Source organism: Lutra lutra, chromosome 2 (assembly GCF_902655055.1).
Source record: "Lutra lutra chromosome 2, mLutLut1.2, whole genome shotgun sequence".
NCBI lineage: Eukaryota > Metazoa > Chordata > Mammalia > Carnivora > Mustelidae > Lutra > Lutra lutra.
The window spans coordinates 4,307,854-4,330,219 of NC_062279.1; the positions used below are offsets into that span (position 1 = coordinate 4,307,854).

The 22,366-nt window shown below is 40.6% G+C and overlaps 1 protein-coding gene across 2 annotated transcripts in view; it reads right to left on the minus strand.

The window, feature by feature from the left end:
• The window catches only part of CSMD1 (CUB and Sushi multiple domains 1), a 2,014,336-nt gene that overhangs the window by 1,408,829 nt on the left and 583,141 nt on the right, over nt 1–22,366 (minus strand). For both annotated transcript variants that reach the window (XM_047713603.1, XM_047713595.1), the window contains exon 3: nt 7,722–7,834. In XM_047713603.1, the coding sequence (XP_047569559.1) occupies nt 7,722–7,834 (113 nt within the window). The remainder of the gene's footprint in view (nt 1–7,721; nt 7,835–22,366) is intronic.

Sequence of the window (22,366 nt, forward strand, 5' to 3'; positions counted from 1 at the left end):
CCAAACTGTGCATGTCATTTCCCAGCCTCGTAGGAACTGAGATGATCCATGCTCCCCCACCCGCCCTGGAGCTCCTGACGCGGTGAAGCCTGCAGAGATACAAGACAGGGACAGAAGCAAGCGGCCTCCCTGCACAGTCCATGGCCCCACGGGCACGGCTGTGACTCTCGGACTCAACAATCTCATCCCAGAGTGTGCCACTCCTCTTGGCAGAACCGGACTGGATGTGGCTTTGCCTCTGGCAATGTGTTCTGCCTCTGGTACTCATTTTACCTTTTCTTCCTTCATCAAGAGCGTCAATAGCATCGGTTACAGATAGGCCTTGCTCGATGGGTGAAACTCATTTTTTATGGCAGGCCTGAATCTCTTTTCCGCGGCCCCATTATCTGATTGCCTTAATGTTGTCCTTTCAGAAAGGAATCCTATCTCTCCGATGCCTGTGCTTTTTGGAGGCGTTCATATTGGTATTACTAATAGCAACAATTACTTTCCAGTGCCGTTCCAAAATCTTTGCTTAGCGGTTCACATGTAGCTTTCTGAAAGTCTCTGCAAATCAAGAACTAAAAGGATACCCAGGCTCTAGGGTGTGCACCCGGACAGGGTCTGCTATGAGCACCAACAGCTTTGCTCACTCTAAGGTAAAGGTGTGTCCTTACTTGCGCTTACCCACTCACACAACCGAAACCATCAGGAGGAAAGGCATTCTAGACGTTCCCATGTGTTCCATCCCCAGTCCTTGTTATTAACCCAAGATCATGTTTGAGGGTCAGCTAATGGACAGCTAACTGCTGTCGCTTGGCCATCCCGTTCTCAGAAAGTTTTCTTTCCTGCCAGGTGGGTCATTCATGTTCCACGCTTTAATTCAGGTTGAGTTTGGATAATCACTTCAGGCGAGAAATAAATCAGTGCTGACATTCTAAATAAAGCTTCAAGCTTGAAGGGTAATAATCTAGCTGCTCTTTCTAAGTCCAGATCCACGTGTGTTAAAGGAAAGAAAATTCGGCTTGAGTGATGTGTCAGAGGGAAATGCCAAACACATTCAGCCAACGAGAAACGCACGGTTGGTCCAGAGCCCCACCCCAGCCCTGGAGCTCCTGACGCGGCGAACCCCAGAACAAAAGGGCTTCACTGGAGCCAAGACCCCCTGTTCCCTGCTGAAAACCTGTGGAGTACATGAAGATGTTGGCCATTTGCATCCATGACATAAATAAATAATAAATGAAATTAACCCATTTTAAGTCCTCACAAGCTTACAATGATGGCCTGTATTAAGTCCATTATTTTTTAAACATGAACATTTTGAGCACGTTGTGGACCACGAATCTCTTTGTCTTTAAAAAAGTTCAGTGCTGTTTTAGAATCTTCTAGATGAGAGGATGTGTTAACCAGAGGGAAGATCAAATTCACATCAGTTAATTGGGGCACTTAAAGTGGTTTTCACTTTAGGGGTTGAGGGGAGAAGAAAAATACTAGATGAAATTAAGTTGTGGTCAAATGTAGATTTCTTATCAAAATCTGGTTTTGAATATTTAGGTGGTGACAAATGTCAAGGACTCAAATGTTCCTTTAGCACCTACTACTCTCAAGGACACAGAGACGGGGAGCCAGATGGTTCCCAAGGCCAGTCTGGAGGCAAAGTGCTGTGGGAATTCGGAACTTACCAGATGCAGATCTCCCCTCTGCTTTCATGGTTTCCGACGCCAAAGCCATGTTGAAGGGCCAAAAGATGACAATTGTGAAATGAAAGCATGATTAAAAAGCTGCAGTTTATGTAATAGTCCGGTGGAATTCACTCAGCTTTTGCTTTTAGGATGACACAGAGGAATTGCTGGAAGCCACAGATGAAACCACATAGAAATGACCTCCTCGATTGAGGCGGGGCAGTGGGGCCCTGTTCCACGTCCCTGTGAACCCTGAGGAGAATGGAGGCCCAGCATCTCCCCCTCCAGGCAGTCCTCCATCAACCTCCCCTTACTTCTGCATTCCACAAGATGGTACTCAGTTTTCTCCACAGCCTTGTACGTGACTCTTCCTCTCTCAGAAAGATCCCCCTGCCCTTCCTATCTTCCTGCAAAGCTTCTATTCAGCCCCTGACAGAATGAAGACATTTGCCACAGGAGTTTTTTAAACACATCATCTGAGATTAATTCTGTAATGACCTGTACCTGGCCCCCAAGGGCAGCTGGCCTTCCTTCTTCGCCCAACCTTGTCAAACACCAACACTTGTCAAACATAGTCTCTATGTTCCCCTGAAAGGGGCCATGTTCTCCTTCACTGTGGCTTCAGAACCACCACGGCCCTTCTCATCTTTGTGTTCCTATCACTTAGCTCAGCACTGGGTCTCTGGGAGATGCTGAGTGAAAGCTAAGTGAGTAAATGAGAGAAAGAATGAACGAGGACATCTGTGTGTCCATTTGCATAACCACACACACATTCCCCGACATACACCTAGGTGCCTCCGCACACACGTGGATGTATTTGCACATGTACATGTGCAAAAACGTAATTCTCTGACTGTATGCATGCAAGTGTCAGTGCACACGTTCATGAGTTTACATTTGCCGATGTCGCACGCAAATAAGAACATGAGAGGCTAAATCGCGAGGGAGTAAGGATTAGAACTTCAATACAGAGTTGGGCTCGCGTGTCTTCTCTGCTTTCACAATTCTGTAGCTATGAGGTCTTGGCCGGCTGTCACTTATGACCTCACTTCCTCTACCTGAAAATGCGAGGCTATTTAATTTCACTTATAGGAATCCTATAGGAATTTAATAAGAAAATGTACACAGGAGTTCATACCATCCTACACACACACCTTAGTACACCTAACGTACACCTTAGTAAGCAGAACATGTGTTATAATTGGTAGAATGAAGGACTTTAAGTCAAAAAAATTTAAAAAAAAAAACCTTGAATAATTCCTTTAGAAGAACATTTTATAACCCAGGGGAGGCTCTTAAACTATCTTCATGGGCAATTGTTTTTCTCATTCCAATTAATGAACTGTTTTGTATGAAACACGATTTCATGCCACAAGCAAATTTTTACTATTTAGCATGTCAAATTCCTCCTCGTTATACCACCAGTATTTGTTTCATTCAAATATAACTTTCACTCAGAGTCTTATACTACGTGCATAAAATTGAAGTCCGGTATATTCTAAGATAGAAAGTTGGAAAGATGAGGGAAAAGCTGAGTGTGTAAAATCAGCATCTGATGATCAAAATATATGACTATCTACATGTGTCGTTAAAAATGCTCCCTTTTCAGCTACCATGTCAGCAACAATTTTTAAGGAAATCTTAAAAAGAGTAGTTTCCCACAATTTATCAGTTTTGCCTAAGAATCCGGCGTAACCTCCCTTCTATCTTACCAGATGTAAATATCTATGTCAAAATATGAGTATGATTTTCATTCTGATTCCTTTAAAACATCTGCTGTCCCATAGATAAAAACCCTTTGCCAACTGTTCAAAGAAAATTTGGTTCCAAACCAATGGAATTGCCCTACACGTTTGAAAAATGTTCTATGCAAGGAAGTATTGATTCTAGTGAATACACAGGGGATTCATTAATCCGAATCACAGAGTTGGTGTTTTCTACCCAAATGTAAATGGTATTAGGCATAAAAATTCTATCTCACAGAAAATGTGGAATTATGAAAAATACAACCAATGTCCAAGAAAACTTACTTCACCTGCAAAATGTCTAAAAAGTTAACCTAAATTATGGTACATAATTGTGAAAATTGCATTTTTAAAAAATTTAATCAAGAGTAAAATGATTAAACATCAGCAAATAAAAATTAGGAAATAGTCTGTGAGATATTTGAATGATTCCCAGAACAAAAACCAACATGTGCATTAACATAAGAAAAGTCATTTAAAAATAAATCAGACTTCAAACCAAAATAACTCAAATGTCAGGTTGAAGAGTTTTCATGCTCTATTTGTGAATGTTTTTAACATTTAATTACTTTGTCATGAATTAGAAAAAAACATTAGAAATAGGGGCATCTCAGAAAAAAGAAAGAAAGGGAGGAAGGATGGAAGGAGGAGGGGAAGGGGTGGATAGAAAGAAGGAAAGAAAAAAAGAGAGAAAGGAAGAAAGAAGAAGACATCTTTTAAAAAGTGAAAAAAAAATAAGAAGTGTTCTTTGGGGCACATTGCCTAGATTTTCACGCCATTGAACTGATTTGTTCTCTTTGACCTCAAGTCAAGTGATGGCCATGCCTCGTCATGCGTGTTTTTCATTACATAATATTTGTCATGCCTTGTCCAATCTCCTAAATGATATTTTTCTTAAGTTAAACATAAACTTGATGAAATAAATGAAGAATTTTTTTTGCTAACTAAAATCTTAATGAAATAAAGTTGGCTAATAGAAATATATAAATAAGTGCTATTTACATATATGATATTTCAATACTGGGCAAATAAAGGAGGTCTGATAGTAATCCTTGTCATGGTACATTATGTATAATCTCAATGTATTCTATTGTAAATTTATCAAAAAATGTCAATTCCTTGGTTTACTATAAAGAATAATGTTCAATGATGAACCTAGCAAATGCAATCTTATAAAAAACCCTATTAAGTTGGTAACTTCAATTTTACTGAAGTATGTATGTATTGGAATATGTTGATTTCACTGAGAATCTATAAATTTACTAAGACTCCGAAGGTCTCCATATTTAGAGAGTCAATTACTGTTGATGAGCAATGTTACTGTGAAATTTATAAGTATTTCCACTTAATTTCCAGGGTTAAATTCATTGACTGAATGCATTAATTAGAACATTTAAATTATTGTTTTCATACTCATTATGCAGTATAATATTTCCATGCATGAATAATAATTTATGTAAATAGCGTCATTCCAAATCACTGCCAGAAAACTACGGTGTTCAATGCCCCGATCAAACTTGTTATCAAGGTTATCATGTTTAGACATTTTTTTTTAATTTTTTATTTTTTCAGCGTAACAGTATTCATTGTTTTTGCACCACACCCGGTGCTCCATGCAATCCGTGCCCACTCCAATACCCACCACCTGGATCCCCCAACCTCCCACCCCCTGCCTCTTCAAAACCCTCAGATTGTTTTTCAGAGTCCACAGTCTCTCATGGTTCATCTCCCCCTCCGATTTCCCCCAACTCCCTTCTCCTCTCCATCTCCCCATGTCCTCCATGCTATTTGTTATGCTCCACAAATAAGTGAAACCATATGTTTAGACATATTTTAAAAGTTTGAAACGTTTTCTAGAGTTTAAGCAAATGTACTTAAAAATTCAAACATCAGTCTGGTAATGTTAAATACACTCTAATTTTATCTGGAAAACGGTAGTGGTTTAAGACTACAGAATATTATGTTTTTGGACAAGCTGATCAACTGTTCTATAACTAAATTAAGTTTCCTTTAGAGGTCTTGGAAACGACATTAGAATCTTATTATAGTATTCGGATTAGAACACTGACTTGATGGACAGCGTCCTCAAAATGAAAACTCGAGAGAATCAAGGAAATCTGAATCCCCCAGAGGATTCAGTGTTCTGGCTCCCAATGAAAATTGACATAATTTCCTGCCCCTTATCCTTGGTTCTGCTTTATATTTTATTTGGATTGGTATGTCTGTATATTTTATGCATAATTTTCAAGAAAGTCTCCCTTTCTTCAGTGGCAGTACCTACAGCTGTATCTAACTTCCCCGTGGGAACGTGGACTATTGACAAGTCAGCTGGCGCTCACAGTGGAGGTTTTGCTCTCCTCCAGATAAACCCTCCAGGCCCCCATCCTCTGTCGAGACCACAGTTAACTTTATTTCTCCAGGTACTACATATTGATTTTCTCAGGAGAACTTTAAGCTAACGGAGAAGTATTTTTAAAATAGAGATACAAAATATTATATACAATTTTAGTTTTGTTGAAAAAGCACTTTTTAATGCAGTATCTTTTTTTGTTCTCCATTCAAGAAAAAGTCTTGTATCTGCTTGTAAATATCAGACTATATTATAATGTCATTATTTAAAATATAAACTTCATAAAAAAGCATGTCCGCAGATCAACAACTTTACGATGCACAAACTGAACTCCTGGTTAAGTAGGTTTCCTCTTCGTTTAAATAAAAATAATAATCACTCATCAGTGTTCTTTGCCGTGGAGACAGTCTCCCCGATCGTGTGTTTTAAACCATCAGGAAAACCAGTAACATCCACAACAATAGTGCAGAGTCAGCGGAATTATTCGTCTGGCAATTATCCAACATCAACCGCGTTTCCACAACATGTATCTTAGGAAATTGAGCAAAATATCATATCCAAGTAGCAACTCTGTCAGGAAGGAGAGGAAAATTGCCAGTTTCTAAAATATTGGAGCATTATCAACCATCTGAGCAAATACCAGGTATGTGGACAGGACAGCCACGGGTAGCTAGGACCAAGTGCCTTAGAAACACTTTCGAAATGTTGAGCAAAAAAGAAATTATGTGAAGTTAGCGTACGTAGGAAGTGGTAGGTATGCGCACATTTGAAAGCTAATAGCACCTATTAACCTTCACTTAGCTTGTTACTCTCCAAAGATTAAGTTACTCCCTGATGGTAACAGACTTAAGCACCTGCAAGTGTATTACATATCCTGCCAGCATGTATGCAAATCCAGAGGCCTGAAAGACAACTGGAATCAGAAGAGTAAACAATGCTAACCATCATTCCATCCAAAACATGAAATAAGAGGATAAACAGGTCTGTCTAGATACTTGTGCAAAGACAACATTCTACGCATGTTTTCTGGTAATGCATAGTATCCAAGCTGAGCGGCACAAAGCACAGTAGATTTCATCTTTCCACAAAGAACGGTTTTCCCCCAAGTGCACTGAGACTCTGCACAAAAGCATAGGCAGAGGTAACTTAATCCAGAACCACACCCTAAGGAAATAAGGCCAAACTACCCATGGGCTTATACCCCTACCCACAGCCTATTTCCAATTCACAGGCTCGGGAATGTATTCATATTAAAGTTAATAGACTCTGTATTACACAGGAAGGAAAATCTTAAATGTCTCTGTAAAACAAGGTGAAAATAGATACACCTCAGCATTCACGCTTAAAGAATTACTAGAGTAATTTCTTAAAACAGAATTCCTGAATGGATCATCTTTACCACTTCCTCTCTTAGAGGCTGAATTCTCTTTCATCTTTTTAAAATGTCTGTCCCCAAGTTCAACAGTAGTTCAACAATATCAGGACTCCAGTGGGCACCTAGGCACAAAATCTGAAAACACAAAATGCAGACACCTTGCCATGAAAAAACAGTAAAACCAAAACAATCTTCTCAAGTAAAAGTCGCAGCTTTGACAAGAAAAACTCGCATCATGGAATTCTCTTTACTTAAGCACTCACGGCATTACTGTCCAGCGAAAAGTTAAGAATTAAATTCTTAAAACACTTCCGAGTTCAAAGTGAATTTTTCACGGAAACAGTGCTGCAAGTTAGTACTCAAAATGATCAAAACTTCTCAGCCACACGTCAAAAGAAAACCACTTCTCCAACTAAAAAGACTACCACCCAGAGAGGAAAACTGTAAACACACGGTTCGCCCCAGAAAGTTTGGCGGTGACGGTAGCTGGTGCTGTGCCGTCAAGAATATATTGCACAATTGCACTGAGATCCGGAACCCCCAACCGCAAGCAGGAGGAGGTCTGGACAGCATGTCCAGGAATGTCCTACCTTCATACAGGGCCTTGAAGCCTTGGGCGCTCACGGCGAAGTCTGTCGTGAACCACAGCGTGAGGATCGAGCCCGTGCTGACGACGGAGGACGGCAGCTGGAATCCCGACAACCTAAACCATACAAAACATAGGAACAGAATGAAAAAGCATAAATGTGTGATTCAAGCACATTTGATGATGTCATCGCACGTCTCGTTTCACTGCCGCATATTCATCTGAGATATGAACTAGACAATTACATCATCCACTCTCAAGGTGTGGCCAGGTAATTGTGATGAGGCACGTTCAAGCAACGGTCCATTTAAAAAATTCTTTCTTGAAGATATTGCGCAATACACCACTGCAGGAAACAGGGGCATGAAAGTTAAAGAAAGTCATCCTCATGCCTGCTACACGAAAAGTATGTGATTTGTCGTGCACTTTGATTAGTCATTGTCGTCCTAAATTATTAGGTGGTGGGTTGTTACAACTCCTAGTTTTTTGGTTTTTTTTTTTTTTAAGATTTTATTTATTTATTTGACAGACAGAGATCACAAGTAGGCAGAGAGGCAGGCAGAGAGAGGAGGAAGCAGGCTCCCCGCTGAGCAGAGAGCCCAATGCGGGGCTCGATCCCAGGACCCTGAGATCATGACCTGAGCCGAAGGCAGAGGCTTTAACCCACTGAGCCACCCAGGTGTCCCCCACATCTCCTAGTTAATGTGCTTATTCTTATTACCTGCCCCAAATAAATTACAGCTTTCTTGGAAAGAAAACATATACTGGTCACAGCATAATAAACAAAAATCAATTACTGGCTTGAGCAGACGTCAAATGAATTGATTTTAAAGTTTGGTTTTCAAGGTAAGTCTTTTGGATTCCTACCTATGTTTTTTCCCCTATCACTAAGTTTAGATAGATTTAGAAATTTTAGTGATGATAAAGTCAGCAGTCTGAATGAGTGAACTAGGATAATCCTATATATTTTATGCATAATGCCTTATAAAGTAACAGCTTTCCCAAAGGTCGAAGAAATGCTTCATCAATTTATACGTTACCTAAAGTTTGCTAATTAAGTAGGTTGTCTCTAGATATGTGATTTAGTACAGTCCGAAAAGAACGGATTCCAAAAGGAGTAAGTCTGAATGTTCATTCTTTCTAGGGAAATTCTGGCTTTGCCAGTAAGTCTATGGTATTGAATATCTAATTCCAGCTGCTGTACGTTTCAGAATCAAACTAGAAATTCGTAAGGGAAAAATGACAGGACAATCACCAGTCCCTAAACAGCACACTTCTAAGTATCCAGGGATCGAAGAGGAAAATGAAGAAAAAAGTACATTGAAATGAATGAAAAGAAAAAGACAAGCTATCAAAAGCTGGAGAACTCAGATAAGCAATGCTGAGAGGGAAATTAATAGTATTAAAAATACACATTAGAAAACAGGAGAATTCTCATATAAGCAACCCAAACTCCCATCTAAAGAACTTAAGAAAGGATGAAGAAAATAAACGCAAAGTAAAGAGAAGGCAAGAGGTATAAGATAAATGCAGAAATCAAAGTAACTTAAAATAGAAGAAAAGCAGAAAAAAACAATGAAACAGAAGCTGATTCTTTGCAAAGAGCAACAAATGTCTAGCAAGACTGACACAAACAGTGGTGGCAGGTAGAAGACAAATACCTAATGTCAGGAATAAAAGAGCAAATATTACTACAGACCCCACAGACATAAAATAATAAGGGGAAACTACAAAAAATACACACATAAATTTAAAAACTTAGAAGAAATAGAAAAAAGCACATAGTATCACAACTTACTAAACACAAAACAGAAAATCTGAATAACCCTGTAACTATTAAAACCCTCCCAGAAGAACTCTCCAGGCCAGGTGGTTTTAAGGGAAATTTTACTGGCATTGACTGAATGTCTGTGTCCCCCCAAAAATCACATGTTGAAACCTAACTCCCAAGGTGATGTTGTTTAGAAGTACAGCCTTCAGGTAGTCATCTGGTCAGGAGGGCAGAGCCCCCATAAGTGGGATTAGCACCCTTATCAGAGAAATTCCAGAACATTTCCCTCCTCCTTCTATCATGTGAGGAACAAGACAGTAAGAAGTTGCTTCTGTGTAACAGAAAACACTCACACCGGACACCAGACCAGCCGGCACCATGATCCCGGACTCCCTGTCTCAGTAACTGTGGGAAATAAATCTGTGCTGTTTCTGAGCCGCTTGGTCTGTGCTATTCTGCTGTATACACTTGGACAGCTACCCAAATGCACTAAGACATCTACCAAACATTTGAAAAATTAATATCTATTTTACAATCTCTTCCAGAAAACAGAAGTGGACAGGCAACTTCCTTGTGTGTTTTATGGCATTAACGTTACCCTGTGCTATGGATTGAATCACTGCCCCCAGATTCACATACTGAACCCCTTACTGCTCATTGTAACTGTATTTGGAGACAGGGCTCTCAGGAGATAATTAAGATGAAATAAGGTCATAGTGGGAGGTGTTGATCTGATTTTATAAAATGCTCTTCTAAAGGAATTATTCAAGGTTTTGTTTTTGGTGGTTTTTTTTTTTTTTTTGGTCTTAAAATCCTTCATTCTGTCAGTTTTAACATGTGTTCTGCTTACTAAGGTGGCTTCATAAGAGCAACAGAAAAAGAAAGAAATTCCCTCCTGCCCCCAACATGCATTCGCTAAGCAGAGGCCATATGAGCAATGCTGAGAAGCAGGTGTCTGCAAGGCAGGAAGAGTCTTCTCCAGAAGCTGATCATGCCGCCCTCTGCTACCAGGTATCCAAACTCCAGAACTATGAGACCACAGATCTCCGCTCTTTAAGCCACTCAGTGTATGACATTTCATTGTGGCTGCCCAAGATCAGATACCCCGATACCAAAACCAGACAGAAACTTTTCAAGAAAACGACGAACCAATATTAGCTCTCAAAAATATGGGCATGAAAATTTTTAACAAAGTAAGAGCAAACAGAAGAAATATATAACAAGAATGATCCCTCATGACCAAGTTGTATTTATTCCAGGGATATAAATATGGCTCCGTATTTGAAAATCAGTCAATATAATCTGCTATCATGATGGCCTAAAGAATAAAATCACTAGATCGTGATAATCTATGTAGAAAGAAGGCATTGAACATATTTAAACATCCAATCATGAGGAAACTTTCCAGTAAAATATGAATAGAGGAAAACTTCCCCAACTTGACAGTGGATATCTTAAAAAACCTAAAGCCAACATGACACTGGATGGCGTAAGACTGCAGGCTTCCCCCTAAGACTGAGAACGAGGAAAGAATGTCTGGTCTCATTAGTTTTATTCAACATTGTGCTGGGAGATCTAGCCAGAGCCGTAAGCCAAGAATAGAACAAAAATGCATATGGATTAGGATGCAAGAAATAAAACTGCCCCTCTTTGCAGGTGACACAATTGTCTACATAGATAGCGCCAAGGGGTCTATAAGAAAATGCCTGGAAATAATACTTGAAATGAGCAAGTGCACAGGATACACAATGAACATACCAAATTCAGTGGCATTTCTGCAGACCAGCATGGAACACACAGGCCCAAAATGAAATATTATAATGCCACTTACGATCATTTAAAAAAAGACTTAGCTGTAACAAGAAGGGCACAAAACTATACCCTTGAAACTGTGCTCTGCTGAGGAAAGAAATCAGTAAGAAGCTAATAACTGTAGCAATACACCATGCTAACAAGTTGGAAACCTCAACACTATAAAGATATCAATTCTCCGCAAATTTATATACAGGTTTATCATTGTTACTATCGAAATCCCCACAAGATTTTTTTGAAGATACGGACAAGATTCTTCTAAAATATGTTTTAGAAGAAAGCCTTCAAGACCCAAGATGCCTGGTGGCTCAGTGGGTTAAGCCTCTGCCTTTGGCTCACGTCATAATCTCAGGGTCCTGGGATCAAGTCCCGCATCGGGCTCCCGGCTCAGCAAGGAGCCTGTTTCTCTCTCTCCCTCTGCTGTTTCTCCTGCTTGTGCTCTCTCTCTCTCTCTCTTAAATAAATAAATAAAATATTAAAAAAAGAAAGCCTTCAAACCCCAATAGAATAGTTTAAATAATTTCAGAAAGAATAAATCAGGATACTCATTTTCAAGACTGATTTTATAAATTTAGTAACAAGATCATGTGGTAAGGGCAAATTAACAGATCCATACATCAGTGGATAACAACACAGAACCCAAAAACAGACCCACACAGACATGCCCAACAGAGTTCACGGTGTAAGGCAGGTCAGTGCAGTAAAGATAACCGTTTGACAATGATGCAGGAACAAATGGGCATCCACACGCTGCAACAACAAAACTGAGCCTCTAACAGAATCCAAACTCTGTATAATTGTTAACTCATGGATCATAGACCCAAAGGTAAAGTTATGAAAATTTTAGAAAAAAACATAGAGGAAAGTCTAGAACTAGCTGAAGAATTCCCAGCCTGGACACCAAAAGCACAATTTATAAAAGGAAACGGACATATTAGACTTCATAAACATTAAACACTTTTTTGTGGAAGACCCTATGAGAAGAAGAAAAGACACGCTGCGCACGGGTAGGAAATATTTGCAAACCACACGTCTGACAAGGATAGGTGTCTAGAATCCGGGAAGAACGTTGAAGACCCAGCAGTGAAGGAACAAACAATCCGATCAGAAAACAGAGAAAATACTGGGACGCCTGGGTGGCTCAGTGGGTTAAGCCGCTGCCTTCGGCTCAGGTCATGATCTCAGGGTCCTGGGATCGAGTCCCGCATCGGGCTCTCTGCTCAGCAGGGAGCCTCTTCCCTTCCTCTCTCTCTGCCTGCCTCTCTGCCTACTTGTGATCTCTGTCTGTCAAATAAATAAATAAAATCTTTAAAAAAAAAAAAAAGAAAACAGAAAAGACATGAAGAGTCATGGTATGTAAAGGGATGTGGAGGTGGCAAGTAAGCGCATGAAAAGATTCTCAACATCATTAGTCACTAGGGAAACACAAAGTAGAACCACAAGGAAATGCAACTACATACATGTGCCAAGTGGCTAAAATAAAACGCAGTGACCATACCAAAGCTGGCGAGAACGTGGAGAAAAATAGTTGTTCATCCATCACTAGTAGGAACAACCACGCTGGGAAAAACAGTTTGACAGTTTCTTAAGAAGTCAAATATGTAACAACCAAGCAATTGCTCTCCTAGACATTTACTCCAGAGAAATGATTTATGGTCACACAAAGCCCACACACAAATGCCTCTAGTATCTTCATTCTTAATAATCAAAACTTGGGAGCTACAGCAATTAAAACAGGATGGTTCTGGTACAAAGATACACACATGGATTGATGTAATGGAGGAGAGAGCCTAGAAACAAACCCATGATTATACGGCCAATCACTCTTCAACCAAGGAGGCAAGGATATACACTGGGGAAAAGACCGTCTCTTCAACAAATGGTGCTGGGAAAACTGGGCAGCCACATATAAAACAATAAAACTGGACCATTTTCCTGAACCACACACTAAAGTGAACTTAAAATGGACAAAAGATCGGGGCGCCTGGGTGGCTCAGTGGGTTAAGCCTCTGCCTTCGGCTCAGGTCATGATCTCAGGGTCCTGGGATTGAGCCCCGCATCGAGCTCTCTGCTCAGCAGGGAGCCTGCTTCCTCCTCTCTCTCTCTCTGCCTGCCTTTCTGCATACTTGTGGTCTCTGTCTGTTAAATAAATAAATAAAATCTTTAAAAAAAAAATGGACAAAAGATCTAAGTGTGAGATTTGAAATCATAAAACTCCTAGAAACGAACATAGGCAGTAATCTCTGACGTGGGCCATAGCAACATTTTTCTAGATATGTCTGCCTCCTGAGGCAAGAGAAACAAAAGGAAAATTAAGCTTTTGGGACTGCACTAAAATAAAAAGCTTTTCCACAGTGAGAGAAACTACCAGCAAGATGAAAAGGTGACCTACTGAATGGGAGAAAATATTTGTCCATCATACGTTCCATAGGGAGTTAATATTTAGAATATAAAAAGAATTTACACAACTTCACACCCAGAAATCCAATTAAAGAACGAGTAGAGGACCTAAATAGATATTTTGCCAAAAATGCCATACAGACATTTGACACAAACAGATACAAACAGTATCTCTCACCATCAGGGAAATGCAAATCGAAACCACGATGAGATTGTGCCTCACACCAGGCAGAACAGTTAGGGTCAAAAAGATAACAAATAACGAGTGGTGGCAGGGATGTGGAGAGAAGGAACCCTCATGCACGACCGGTAGGGACATAAATCGGGGTGGCCACCATGGAATGCAGTGCAGAGGTTCTCAAAAAGGTTAAACTAGAAAAGCCATATAGTCCAGTAATTCTACCACTGGGTATTTACCCAAAGAAAACCAAAACAATCATAAACAGTGTGTTTATTACAGAATTATTTACAATGGCCAAGCTATGGAGGTGACTCAGGTTTTCATCAACAGATGAATTCAATAAGGATAAAGATGTGATGTGTACATATGTGAGTGCGTGCATGTGCGTGGTGTCTGTGTATACACAGAATGGAATGGATACACACACACACACAACTGCGCACGTATACCATGGACTATTAGTCATAAACGAAGGATGATGTTTTGCCATTTTTGACAACTCGGTTGGACCCGGAGGATATAATGTGAAGATATCAGATAAAGATATGAGACATAAGATGAATACCATATGATTTCACTTATATGTGGAATCTAAAGAACAAAACCCAAAGAAACAAAAAATAGAAACAAACCCAGAAATCAAACAGCAAACATGTGGTTGCTGGGGAAGGGGGAGGGAAGACAGACAACACGGGTGAAGGGAGTGGGAGGCACAGGCTTTCAGTGATGCCACGAGTATGTCACGCGGATGGAAGGCCCAGCGCAGGGACCCGGGTCAGCGGCGCTGTAATAGCGCCCTATGGGGACACATGTTGCTTCCCCTGATCAGGGCACAGCGTAACGCACAGAATTGTCAAATTGCTGCGCAGTGCCTGAAACTAATGCCACATCGTGTGCCAACTGCACTTCAACTTTTAAAAAAAGAAATAAAAAATTGGAAACAACTCAAAGGTAAATGGTTCACACATAGTAATAAATAATAATATAGTACTATTGTATAACAAATAAAACAATAAAATAGTAAATGTTACTATAATAATAATTTTATCAAGAGAAATGAACTATCGATGTGCATCACCTGGATGAACCTCCAGAAAACTATGCACAGTGGGAAAAAGTCAGCCCTTCAAGGTTGCAGAGTCTAAAACATTCTTGAAATGGCAATACTATTGAAGATAGGAACAGAGTTTTTGTGGCCGGCCATGAGGAAGGTGGTAGGGGCAGAAGGGACATGTGAGTGGCTAAGAAGAATTAAATGCGGATTCTCATGGGGCTGCAAAGTGGCCTGTGTGTCCACCGATTCAATGTCAATATTCTATGGTGTTAGTGGACTACATACGGTTCTGCGAGAGGTTACCTTTGTGGGAACCACGTAATGAGTACCCAGAATCCCCCTGTGTTACTTCTTCCAGCTGCGTGGAAATCTGTACTTACCTTAAAGAGTTTAATAAAACAACAGGTCGGAGGGTTTGGGACTGAGAAGCAGTCAAGAAAATATTAACAGATTAAAATAACCAAATTTGTAAAAAAACAAGAAAACAGTATTTAATAACAAAGCATTTTCTCATTAGGTTCCAAAACTAAACTGAACAAAAATTGTTGTGGATTATTTCATTTGGTCATTTGCCAATTTTAAATGTTTATTAGTGTAGGTTTAGACATCACATAATGTGGTAGCACTTTAAAATAAATACAAATTTGTGATTTCTTTAACAAGTTTGATAAAGAATTGTGATTTTGAAAGGACCCAGTTGAACAGTATTAGCGCAGAAAAAAAGCAACACAATGCTTAGAGTTCTAAAAACAGTGTTATGTGACTATGTTTTGCAAGTTTGGGGAAGTTTAGCATAGATGAAATATATACACCCAGAACCTGCTTCCAATAGTTGAAATGGGACAGACACAGTCCTAGTTGAGTACAAGGGAATGGAACCCAACATTGGTTGAGCACGAAGAGAGAATGAGCTGGTCCCACTGACCAGAAAGAACATTCAGGAGCTAAATGTGATTTTGACGTTTATAGCCGTTCCTCCATCACACCAACTGAGGAATGTTCGTGATCAAAGAATGTTACAGAAAAGGCCTGTAAAGGGCTCCTGGGTGGCTCAGTGGGTTAAGCCTCTGCCTTCGGCTCGGGTCATGATCTCAGGGTCCTGGGATCGAGCCCTGCATTGGGCTCTCTGCTCGGTGGAGAGCCGGCTTCCCCCTCTCTCTCTGCCTACTTGTGATCTCTCTCTGTCAAATAAATAAATAAAAATCTTAAAAGAAAAACAGGCCCGTAACACACAGGTTTCCATTTCTTTAAACATTTGCTGTTGAGAACACCCTTTACTTCGTCACTTACTCATTTCCACGTAGACGCTGGGGACTAATGTTAGTGTTACCTTTCTCTGAGGGGTACCTGTTCTTGGGAACAACTGGTTTATTTTTAACCCCTAGGAAATCATGGAGCTGTTGAAGTATGTCCCTTAGTGTTGACTAAAACACAAAACAAAACAGAACAACTCAGAGCCAAATTTCTGGCCTTTCCAAAGCAGCACGTAAATCTGGAGAGACCTCATTCCAGATTCCATACATCTGTATCCTTTCTAATTCTTATCATGCTGCCAACCAGGTCTCTTCGTATCTTGGTAAGCAACCTTAATTCCAGCTATAAGGAATCAGAGATGAATAAAATTCTAAGTTAATGAAAGAAAACAAGATCCGCTTTCCCATCCCTGTTCCCATCAAGCGCAGTTACCTACCTACCCCAGTAAGAATGTCTGATCTCTTCTTCATAGACCGTGACTCAGAAGACAGAGACTCTAACACATTTCAACCACTTTAACATGGAGTGAAAATCAACCCACAAATACGTAGGGTCCCTTTGTACACAGGATTTTTTTTTGCCGTAATTCTGCCTAACAAGAGTAAGTGGGCTTTACTACACAGTGTGGCCACCTTAGGCAGCAGGTGGCCCCAGTCTGGGCTAGAAGAGGGTCCGTTTTCCCCAGAAGATGATTCTACCCCAACGTCCATGCCAAGGTCAACCCTGGAGAAAACAACCCTATTATCCCTATTCCAAGCATTAGGGATTTTGTTCATTTGCTTGCTTCTTTCTGAAACCCTAACTGAATCATTTGCAGGAAGAAAAAGAGAATAGTTAGTAAAGGGGAGAGGGCATGAGAACAGTAACAAGAAAGCCATTTCATTGTCAGTAGAAAACAAAGTGTGGCCCCTAGTGGTCCAGATATGTCTCTGTCTCTCTCTCTCTGTGTCTCTCTTTCTCTCTCTTTCCAGTGATGTCCTGGTGTCCTATTGAATCTCCTTTACACGACTTTCTGGGACCGGGAGAAAGTAATCACATCTCACAGACAGCAATGTGGGGAAGCAACAGAGCATGCATGTGCAAGGAGAGTGGGTGTGGGGGAGAGCAGAGGATGGGGAAGCGGACGCACCAACACAAGCCAGGTACCTGCTCACTCGGCGGAAACATGAGTCTCAAAATCGAACAAGTTCATTCTGTTTCCACCCCTCAAGAAAGTACTACAATGACCTGCACGTAGAAATAAATCCAGACTATTTCCACTCCGTTATCATTCAAGGTACTCAAGTCACTGTTATCCATGGAATAATCATGAATATTGGACATGGTATTGTTGAAGGAATAAAGGGGGAAAAAAGAAGCAGATTCAGTGAAAAGCGAAACAGAAACAGATGACTGGTATGAGTCTAGTTTATTTCCCAGAAATTAATGAGCAAGTTATGACTCCATCAAACAGACGCTCACTCCCAAATTACATGCTGTACATACTGCATAATCTATAGTTTTTGTGATTTTAAAATGTCAAATATCTTTAAAACTACAGTTTAGTTAAATGTCAAGTGAATGCTTTAAGTAAATTAGGAAAAAAAAAGGTCCCTAACTTAAATCTTTTCTCAGTGAATGTAATTGCTTTAAAGAAAATCTCTGCAAAGCCAACTACTGCCAAAATCACATTAATACTCCAAATTGATAACATCACATTTCATACCATATGCCAGTGTGGATATCCTCATAATATAGCTTATATAAAAGCTTGTCTTAACACGAGGAGTGAGATTAGAACCATACCCCAGGAGTTAGCAATGATCTAAGAGATTAATGTATTAAAGGTTTCACCAATCAGATTAATTTCCTCAGAAAGGGTCCCGGTTAACCACCGTCTAAGTCCTGACTCAATGCCTCCATGGCTAAGAAGACCCTACAAAGAAGTTAATTATACTATTAACTAATAACTTAGTTTTGTTTTTTTGTTTTTTTGTTTTTTTTTTTGTTTTTTTTAGGAATCTATCTCTATGATGTTCAAGTATTGGTCCTATTACTAGTACTTCTCATAGTTTTCATACCATGGAATAAAATATGAGGCTTCGTTTTTCAACAAAGCATCTGTTGTGTGGTTATTATTACTATCTTAAGACTTGTGACTCTCTAGGTGTCTTATTGGAGCCTGAACATTACTCTGTGTTTACTTTGCAGTACGATACTGTGTAATGAGAATCAATTCTTTATCGATTCAAGATCTTTCCTGGACTTCTCCTAAAAGTCATTTCGGGATTAACACATTCTAGGCATTCAAGAAGCTTCTCTTCTAGAGTGAAGGCTAAGAAAATACATGGAATATTCTGGAATATTCTGGAACACATGAAATCTCATAGCAGCCCAATATGATGGTGGGAATATGGGGCTATATGTAAAGTTCTTGGTAACCACTGTATGTTCAATAAGATACAAAATCCGTGATGTTCTCCAACAACCTCATAAATTCCTTTTCAATGTTTTAAAATAAATTGGGGCCTCTGGGTGGCTCAGTGGGTTAAAGCTTTTGCCTTTGCTCAGGTTATAATCTCAGGGCCCTGGGATCGAGCCCCGCATCTGGCTCTCTGCTCACCGGGGAGCCTGCTTCCGCCCCCTTCTCTGCCTACTTGTGATCTCTATCAAATAAATAAAATTTTAAAAAGATAATACAGGATCTCAGACAGGTAGGCACAGCCCCAAATTAAAAAGTATACATTAAAATTTGGGGGGAAAAACTGTCTTCCAAATCATCACAGGATTATGTAATCATAGGTGATAAAACTGACTATAAATGAAATGAACCATTTTGTAGCAGAAATAAGAATCTGACAGTCACCTATAGATGTGGCAGAAAAACTGGGATTAATTTCCAGGTGATGTATCCTGATGTTGAATCAAAAGAAAACAGAAAATATTGTCAGTGAATTCCATAAGTTTTATATTTCCAGCTACCAGGCATCTACGATGAAGTTAACTAATTGTTTGCTGAAAGTTATTCAAAGTCATGCATTAGAATTTGTCCAAGACTGGTTGCAGGTGTAGGAAAATGTTCTTTATGGGACCAGAATTTTAAAGTAGGAAGTAGCATTAAATAACATTAGCTGTCAGTTATTTCAGCTTTTTACTTTATGGAGAGAAGATCGGACGCTGAGAGAGACTCAGCGACTTGGCCTGAGCGGTGCACACAGTGCCAGAGTCCACGCTGAACCCTGAGCTCATCTTCCTCCCAAGCCAGTGGTTTTGCCACTTAGTCATTTCAAGGTGACCAGTCCAGTGGGCGGAATTATGGACATGTCCCTTTCTTTTCTTCTCCCACCCTCCTTTCTCCCCCATCAGTCCCTCTTCTTTTCGGGAATTAGTTACCACTGCATGTACAGCACAAAGAACCAAGTCTGTGGCTTCTGAACAGACTCTTGAAACTCAGAGCACCTGCCTGTCAGTTAAATTGTCGGGCTCAGGGTCATGCCACAAACAGTGAACCTGAAAGACTATGGCACCACTCCTCCCCCCTTAGAGACTTGGTTTCCCGGTGGAGGGATGAAGATGGTGCGGGCAGCAAGAGTGACCTGCAACATCAGGATGTCCCCAGAGACCCAAGGTGCATGCAAGTACCTAAGGAAACGGGTTTCGGCTGCAGGGGGGCCCTGCGAGACCCCCCTGTCGCGAAGAGGCCCTCACACCGGAGCCCCGGGATGAGCGTGCAAGCACCACAGGGCAGGTCCCTCTCCGGTGACATTTCCCAGTGCAAGCGTGAGCTGAAGACTCTGCCACCCAAGAAACATAAGAGGCATGTCCTCCCGGTCCCGAGTCCCCGAGAGCACGCGAGCAGCTTCGTGGGCTCCCAACAAAGCCGGGCTTAAGTTACATCTCCGACTGTGTCCGCAGGAGGCAGGTCTGGGGCCCAGGGGAGGCCCTTGTGCTCTTAGGGCTGTGGGTCCTACCAGACCCCTGGACTCAGATACTGTCTAGACAGCCTGGAAGCACGTAGGTAACATTTTGGAAAAGACGGAATTACACACACCCGTGCACACACACACCTACACACACGCATGCACCTACCATCTGTGCACGCGCGCACACACACACACGCACATTCACCCACCTACACCTACACACTCCACACACATTCACACACATACCCACCCACTCCTACACACACATGCACACACACACGTACACATGCACACTTAGTGAGGAATCTACCTCAACTTTACCAAATGAAAATTTCTGTTATTATTTGGAAAGGGACTCTAGGTAGAAATTACTACAAAATTAGGGACGCCTGGGGGACTCTGTTGGCTAAATGTCTGCCTTCAGCTCCGGTCATGATCCCGGGGTCCTGGGGTCCAGCCCCGCATCAGGCTCCTTGCTCAGCGGGCAGCCTGCTTCTCCCTCTGCCTCCCCCTCTCCCTGCCTGTGCTCTCTCGAACAAATAAAATCTTTAAAAAAAAGAGAGAAATTTCTATAAAATCTAATTTAAACAGTTACATATTATTGTTACATCTTGACTTGTGGCCTTTCAAAATAATGCCTGTTTTTCTGTTCTATTCAACATACCACTTATTTCTAATAATTAAGATAAAATATACAAATCCACTCATAATATCAATTTCAAATATACATTTTATCATAGCATGCTGTCCATAAATACACACATTCAAGCTGTTGTGTAATTCCATTGCTAAAAAAAAATGCTGGATTTTAAGCTCAGGGACCATCAGTTTATTCCAGCTTTCTTGTCAAAGACTGAGTTAAATACCTTCTACTTTCTTTAAGTTAAGATTTTCCAAATTTTTTGGCCTCTGTGGTAGGTCATATGATTGGCCCAGCTGCAAAGAGGGTCAAAGAAGCTCCCATACTTGGTCATTACTGCTGTGTAATTGATTGTACATTTTATTGCTAACGTCATTAAGAAATTAAAGCTGCAAGTGCTGTGTTTCCATGAGACAGTTCCAAGCGCGGATGTGGCCATCTGCCCTGCCTGCTTCCCGTTGACAAGCTCTCCTCACGTCTCTGAGTCTAGTTGACTTAGGAAGAAGAGAGATACCTGGTCATCTGGTTTTGTTGCTCTATCTTAGCCCGACACTGAGTTCCTATCAATACTGAGTTGCAATTATTAGCAGACCAAAAGAGTCCAGAGGCAAAACATTTTGTAAAGTCCTGCATTTACAAAGCCCAAGAAAGGATTTCGTGTTCGCCTGCTGTCCATTCGCTAAACGACAAGGAATACACACAACAGAAGCAGGGGAAAATCAACTTTAACAAAGGAAAATTAGGGCTTCCTGTTGTAAGACAGCTACCTCTCGTCCAAGAGTCAAGACATCTTTTCCTACTGTCTAGTGCTTCCTAGGAGCTAAGTCATTCTCCGTAGCTTGTTATCTGCCCTTGAAGTGATAGCACAGGAGGATACCTAAATGCTTCGCTGGTGCCATTCTCAAATCGTTTTTCATGCTAATCTCAGGAATAAAAAATTCTTACACCTAGTGGGTACCTGTGTTTATATCTACATGTCTAAGGACGAAGGGACATATACATACGTAATATGTTTTCCTATGATAAATTAGAAATCTTCCCCATAATTTAATAATGTGCTTATGCTCAAGCTACTTTAAACAATATTTATACTCCAGAAATTTCAGGGTTTTTTTTCACATCTGTGAAAATTAACATATATATAATTTACAGAGCTCTTAAAAATGAGAATTGAAGCCTTGAAAACACACACACACACACACACACACACACACAGAGTTGATGCTATAAGCCACACTCAACTTTCTTTTCAGGAGTTCTGTGTGAGAGACAGACTGCTCTCTTAAAGGATCATCTCTCTCTCTCTTACATTAATGTATTTGACACTATTTTGAAAATGTCACCATATTTCTAGTAGCCTTCTTGATCATGAGAATACTCTGTCCAGTTTCTCCTGATACATTTGGTCCCATCACTCGGCAACAGCTGTGTGTGCACACATGCATATGTGCGAATGTACAAAATACAGCTGGAGAGCACCAAGAACATCAGCCTCCCAGGCTTCAGAATGTTCTACAAACCCTGGCTGAGTCTGACCTGTTGCCAAGTCCTTTAAGCAATTACAAAAAATGAAGAGGTTGTTGTAATTTAGACTAAAGAGTCCCAGTTGGATCAAAAGCTGGTAAGGGAAGGGCT